The sequence below is a fragment of the Ciconia boyciana genome, chromosome 6 (assembly GCF_034638445.1).
Source record: "Ciconia boyciana chromosome 6, ASM3463844v1, whole genome shotgun sequence".
NCBI classification, from domain to species: Eukaryota; Metazoa; Chordata; class Aves; order Ciconiiformes; family Ciconiidae; genus Ciconia; species Ciconia boyciana.
The window spans coordinates 38,508,277-38,515,295 of record NC_132939.1 but is presented as its reverse complement, the minus strand read 5'-3'; the positions used below and the strand labels follow the sequence as shown (position 1 = coordinate 38,515,295).

Sequence of the window (7,019 nt, the reverse complement as noted above, 5' to 3'; positions counted from 1 at the left end):
ACTTGTTCCACTTACTGTGTCTGCCCTCAAGGCTATTTCTTTGTAAGCCTTGATATATGACGCTTCTTTTGTTTCAAGTTTCAAAATTAAAACTATAAAGTATAAATTCTTACTAATAGAAAACCATGATCTAACACGCCCACATGACTTAGAAGGACATGCATGCAGTGAAGGCATTGATAGCTTTGATGGGAGTTTCCAAATCCCAGAGTCTTTAATCTCATTTTTTTAAAACCAAAGAATACTTATAATAAAACAAAAGACAATCATTTGTAGGTTGCAAGTCCCAGATCTTGTTTATTTATAAAGCAATAAATATTAGAAGCACAAATAAATTGCACGGGTGTGTAAACAAACTGTACAATGACTGAAGAGTTCAGGAAGGGTTGCCAGAAGACTCCAAGAAGCATATTGTCGTCATCCTGAGTGGGAAGTAACTTGAGGGAAAAAGTGCTTAGAAGCACTTGCGGTGGACAATGGATGGACCAGCTTCATCATACTCCTGTTTACTGATCCACATTTGCTGGAAGGTGGACAGAGATGCTAGAATGGAGCCACCAATCCAGACAGAGTACTTGCGCTCAGGTGGGGCAATGATCTAGGATAAAGAAAAGCAACAAAATCCTCATTTAACAGTTACATTTCTGAACAACCAACCCACATCACCACTGTAACAAACCACTAGATACTTCCTTAAGTAAATAAAGACCATTTCTGTAATAACAGTATTGATCTTCAGCAGCTGGTACAAAAGATGTAATATTCCTTAAGAAAAATCTATAACCATATTTTCCTCTTTTCTAACACTTGCTTCTAATCAATATAATTATGCTGATTAAATGGAATTTCTTCTCATTTGTCCATCAGTGGTTGATCTCACTTTTGAGTTGTTCCTATATCCCAGTTTAACGATGTGGACATTTTCCCCATCCTTACCCACATTTTGTAGTACAGAGTCAAATTCCTCACCTTGATCTTCATAGTGCTAGGAGCAAGTGCAGTGATTTCTTTCTGCATGCGATCAGCAATGCCGGGGTACATTGTTGTTCCACCTGAGAGGACGTTGTTAGCATACAGGTCCTTACGAATATCAATATCACACTTCATGATACTGTTGTAGGTAGTTTCGTGGATACCAGCAGATTCCATACCTTTAGAAGAAATAAGAGAGTAGATCAGTAAATTATACAAGAGGTCTTCATGAAAAGAACTCTTGGCATTTCTCCTCATCATTAATATGAACTTCTATGACATTTTTGTTGTAAAATTACTTACTGATTATTAAATGTTACAGAAAAACATCAAAAAATAGAATTAAACAACTAGCTAAGAAAATGAAAATTATTTGTTAGAAAGGGTAAGAATCATAATGCATGTGCAAGGAAAGATACTCAAAATATACAGTAAGAGAAGTAGACACACAAGATAACCTCATTTAGTATATGGCAAGGGGAGAAAGTGATACAGAACAGAAAACATGAGTATCAGGTTACATCAGAGTCTCACAAAAAGCTTTAGCTGAATATAGAAAAGACAGCAATAAAGACAATGAAAGCAGTTGAATTAGAACTAAAGAAGACAATAGTAACTTCATTTCTTTTTCAGTCTACTCAAAATACAGTCTTAAAACAGTCCATAAACATCAAGGCAAGACATAACCAAGACATGGACCAAGATATTGGTACTTGCTGGTAAGAAAAAAGAAACCAGAAGCAAGTGTTTGTAGGTTGCATTTCAATTTATTAATTTTAACAGGTGCTTCCTGAAAGGGCTGACACTAGATCCACAGTAAGACGTCAGCTGATGAGCAACTGCATTTATTACTCAGGACTTAGAGTATAAGCATTTGCTATATCCGTCAGCTGCACTCACAAACAGCAAAGCCTACCATCTTGACCATGGCAATGTTTAATTACAGTGCGTATAAATATACACACACCTTCGTTCCATTTTTTTCCCCTCCCAGACACTTTACTTCTCCATGGAGTCAGATACTGTTTTAAGTGTAAGCCTTACAAATACAGCACTGAAAGCTATTCTTGCCATCAGTGACACAGAATCATAGAATATCTCGAGTTGGAAGGGACCCATAAGATCATCGAGTCCAACTCCCTAATGATGATAATCTAACTGTACATTTTATCACTAAAAAAACGTGACCCTAAAACCTGATCTAAAACTTGCAACAAGAGCCCAGAGCTCAGCTAATTACCAGTTGAGCTCACATCAAGCACAGCTTACAGGGACCAGAGGATCTAACTCATTATTTATTTATGATTGGTTTTGTGCCAAATTTAGATAAGCAGGAAGAGGAGTGGGACACCTTCTAGATCTTCTGATTCATTCATACCTCCTACAGAAAGGAGAATTTCCTGGGAACACTTACCAATAAAGGATGGCTGGAATAAGGTTTCAGGGCAGCGGAAACGTTCGTTACCGATTGTGATCACTTGACCATCAGGCAATTCATAGCTCTTTTCCAGAGAGGAGGAAGAGGCAGCAGTGGCCATTTCATTCTCAAAGTCCAGTGCAACATAGCACAATTTCTCTTTGATATCACGAACAATCTCACGTTCAGCTGCAGATATATGGGAATCAAATCAAGGTGTGGAGAAGCAAAATACAAGAGGAAGAAGATGGGCCAAGAGAGACATGAGGATTTTCACAAGAGGGCAAAGCTGAAGGACTGACCTGTTGTCACAAAGGAATAGCCACGCTCCGTGAGGATCTTCATGAGGTAGTCAGTCAGATCCCTGCCAGCCAGATCCAGACGCATGATAGCATGAGGCAAAGCATAACCTTCATAAATAGGTACATTGTGGGTGACGCCATCGCCGGAGTCAAGAACAATACCTGGGAGAGAAATGTCAGAGAGCAGTTGGAATCACCTAGCAAATGCTTAGAGCCCTTAGGTACAGTAAGCAGCAACAAACACAACAAAATATAGGATTTTTCAGGCACTATAAAGTAGCATCATCCTATTTCAGCCATAAAAATCTTGCCCATTCCTTCTGCCTTTGCTTGCCTGGACATTCCCGTTTGATGTGAACTTTCCCATAAAACAGTTGTCCCGTACATATTTTAAGCTAATCCATACGAACAGCCTTCCACTGTTACTACACTGAGCAGTAAGCGTATCTGCAATAGTGAGTGTCTTGGTCCAATAATGGGCACCTTTTGGGCCCCATTTAAACGCTTAAACTGGTGTAATACTTGTGTAACTGCAGGACTTCACAGGAAAGTCTCCTCGTCTGCATCATGACAAGTGGCAGGAGAGTCAGTTCCACAGTGCCTCTCTGAAAGCAATGCAGACAGGTCTGCATTGTTCTGTCCACAGACTATTTTGTACTGGCTTTTCTGCTACTGTTCTCATCAATCGCTATAAACTAAAAATACCTAGTTTTCTGTAAATCAGAATGAGTTATAGGGGTTTTTTTCCTATTTGGAGTGAGAAGGAAGGAGGGTTCCTGGAAGGAAAAATCTAAGTAGTGTTTATTTTTTTATTTTACCTGTTGTACGACCAGAGGCATACAGGGACAGGACAGCCTGGATCGCCACATACATAGCAGGTACATTGAAGGTCTCAAACATTATCTGGGTCATCTTTTCACGATTAGCTTTAGGGTTCAAGGGGGCTTCTGTGAGCAAGGTAGGGTGTTCCTCAGGGGCCACACGGAGCTCATTGTAGAAAGTGTGGTGCCAGATCTTTTCCATATCATCCCAGTTGGTGATGATGCCATGTTCAATGGGATATTTCAAAGTAAGGATACCTCTTTTGCTCTGAGCTTCATCACCCACATAGGAATCTTTTTGACCCATACCAACCATAACACCCTAAGAGAAGAAAGTACAGAAAAGCATTATTTGAGGAAGACAACATCACAGAGCCCAAACAATTACATCACAGACAACTATGCTATTTTCAAGAACAGTACAAGCAGTCACACCACTAAAAGGTTGTTTAGGAAAATAAATGACCATTATTAAAATATTAAGTCTACAGAATTTGAAGTTTCCTCATAAAAGCCTTGTTCCTTTAATCAGATTAAAGGATTTTTTCCCCTTTTTTAATGCACCTCTTATTTTCAATTACTTCTTTCTGGTCCCAAAGTTTGACTGAAAGTAAACTGCACGATATCAAGAGCAGGAAAAGATAGAGAGACATACAAAGAGAGTTTATAAACAAGAAGATACAGCAGGAAATGAGCCTTCTAGTGAAGGAGAATACTCCATATTACTACAGAGCCTCACCAGTAATTTATTCATGATAACAAAATACAAATTGCAAACGTTTTAGTTTAAAAAAAAAAAAGCATTACAAACTTTTTACCAAAGAAACTGTAGGATAAAAAAGTACTGTATTTTCTATATACTGATTTAACTGTGACAAAGGAGAAGGAGAATGAAACGGGAACAGAGAAAAGGAGGCTTAGAGAGCAGTGAAGGTGAGATCAGAGACAGAGAAAAGAAGCAGAGGAAACTGAAAGAAGGTGTTTGGTATGTGAAACGTTGGACAGGATGGGTGGGAAGGGCCTTAAACAAACTGCATCATGTGCAAATTCAGCCAATGGAGATGCCTTTGAACTAGCACCAGCGGCAGGTCTGGCCCAGGGGATGGAGTGGGCAGCAGCTTTGTAGGAAGCTGGGTTTGGGCTCACTGGGAGAGAGAACGGGGAGAGCGTCAAGAGGAAGGTTGGTGAATTAGAAATAGCTGGGGGAAAGGGAGACAGTGACAGGAAGGAGATAAGGGACATCCAAACAGGGGAGTTGGGGGAAGCACCGGAGAGAACTGGAAAGGCGTCACTAGTACCACCGCAAGAAGTGAGCAGAGGAAAGGGGAGAGTATTTGGGGCAGGACAGAAGAACTAAGGAGGGAAGGGGCGAGTGGAGGAGACTCCTGGAGAGAGGGGGAAGGCTCGGTCCTGCCCCGGCCCTGCCCCGTCGTTACCTGGTGCCTCGGGCGGCCGACGATGGAAGGGAAAACGGCCCTGGGGGCATCGTCTCCGGCAAAGCCCGCCTTGACCAGCCCCGAGCCGTTGTCGCACACCAGTGCGGTGGTCTCCTCGTCGTCACACATCTTCGGAGGGAGGCACGGACCTGAAAAACAGCGCGGCGGCGCGTCCAGACCCCCGCGGGCAGCGCGGCGCTGCCGCCGGGCCCCCCGAGCCCCCCGGGCGGCCCCTCCGCGCCCTCCCGCCCGCCATCCCGGAGGGCACGGGCGGCGGCGGCACACCGACAGCTGTCGGCGGGAGCGGGAAATTTGACTCGCCCCGGGAGGATGCTCGGTGGCTCGGCCGCGCTCGTGGGCAGGGCTTTAAATAGGACCCGTCAGCCGCTCCCTTCTCCGCTCTTCAGTAGGCGCCCCGGCTTGCAGGACGCTCATTAGGGCATCATTAGCGGTACCCTCAGGCCGCAGATTGAAACGGGAAAGCGTGTGAAATCGGAGAGATCCGTCCTGCCCAGAGCACTTCACCGGCGGCGGGGCGTCCCGCCCCGTCGGGCCGCGGCGGCTGGCGCTGCGCGAGGGGCGGCGGGGGACGGGGGCCGTGTCCGCGGCAGAAATAACGCCAAGCCGGGGGCTCGCAGGCGCAGCAGCGGCCGTACCTGCACGACCGGCATCCGCCGCCCGCCCCGGTACCTCCCATCCATCCATTCATCCATCCATCCATCCCGTCCCGTCCCGTCCCGTCCCGTCCCGTCCCTCCCCGCCCGCCCCGAGCCGGCCCCGCGGGGCTGCCGGCGCCGCCGCGCTACTCACCAGACCAGCACCGGCGGCGGGGGGGCTGCGGAGGAGAGCCTGGGTGCCGGCTCGGCGGAGACGCCCCAATTTATACCCCCTCGAGGGGCAGCGTCGGCCAGGGCCGCCGCGGGACGGGGCAGCCACCTTCTCCTTATTTGGTCGGCTCCGCGCCATTCAGCGGCCGCGCAGCCATGAATGGAGCCCGGCCAGCCCCGGCGCAGCCCGGCCGCCCGGCCCATGTAAGGCAGGCGCGGGGCAGCGCGCCCCCGGCCCGCCGCATGGCCAAATAGGGAGCCCCGCGCAGCCCCCCGGGGCCAGCGCTCTCGGGGAGCGGGGCGGAAAGGCGGCGGCCCGGGCCGCCTCCCAGGGGCCCGCCCGGAGCCCGGCTCGGCCCCGGCCGCCGCCGGCACCCCGAGGTGTCAACACCCGCCGGGTGCCGGCCCAGTGGGCCCCGAAGCTCGAGGTGCTCGGGCTCGGCGGAGGGTGCGGGGGAAGCTGCGCGGGCGTTTTCTCCCCCTGAAAAAAAGCCAGTGGCGCTCCTGTTTAATCGACGACCCGTGAGGCTACTTCGGTGGCAACAACTGGGGCTCTTCTACGGCATGGAGGCAGCATCTGCTGCCCGTATTGCCTTAGGAAGGAGCAGCGCACACGCAATTTCTTTTAAACTTTGATGAGCACATGCAGCAAGACTCGTGCTTTTCGCTGCTTTTGGCTGACGTCTATAGCACAAAACGGGCTCTGCTCGTTTACATTAACATACATACACTTAAACTCCCCATTTTCGTTCTTCTGATGCACACCGGATCAGTAACGCATAATGATACGTATAGGGAGGAGGACGAGAGATGGGAATAGCTTGGACAAAAACCAGCTATGGTATTAATGTAATGTGACAGTTGTTTTCCTGCTCAGTTGTTGAAACATCCACATTGATAATTTGTTCCAGCGGTGGAACCTAGAAAATCCATGTATCTTCAGGATCTTTTTTTTTTCTTTTAGGTAAAAATAGAAAGACTGGAGAGGCATCCCTTGAGTGGGTTTGGCCTGGTATGTGAAGGCAGAGATTGTCAACGTGTGTCCCACAGGAGCTGCATTGTAACGCAGAGTACAGTGTCCTTCAGGAGCTCAGCTTATAAACAGCCCAATGTCTGCCTGTGTAGGACACAACGGGGGAAAAAAAAGAATTGAAGTTTGGGATAGAAGAGAAGAGTGGTCAAGAGGGGAACACTCAGTCAACTGGATCAACTGCTTAAACACAGGTCCAGTTTATTAGATGCCA

The 7,019-nt window shown here is 47.3% G+C and overlaps 1 protein-coding gene across 1 annotated transcript; it reads right to left on the bottom strand.

Annotated features, from left to right (window-relative positions):
• Positions 1-448: 448 nt before the first annotated feature.
• On the bottom strand, positions 449-5,785 carry ACTC1 (actin alpha cardiac muscle 1). The gene is made up of 7 exons (XM_072864249.1): positions 5,759-5,785; positions 4,949-5,097; positions 3,510-3,834; positions 2,692-2,853; positions 2,387-2,578; positions 970-1,151; positions 449-598 (listed from the first exon to the last, which is right to left on the bottom strand). Exons 2-7 carry the CDS (start codon positions 5,075-5,077, stop codon positions 455-457), a joined length of 1,134 nt encoding a protein of 377 aa, XP_072720350.1. The 5' UTR covers positions 5,078-5,097; positions 5,759-5,785; the 3' UTR covers positions 449-454.
• Between the last annotated feature and the right edge of the window lie 1,234 nt (positions 5,786-7,019).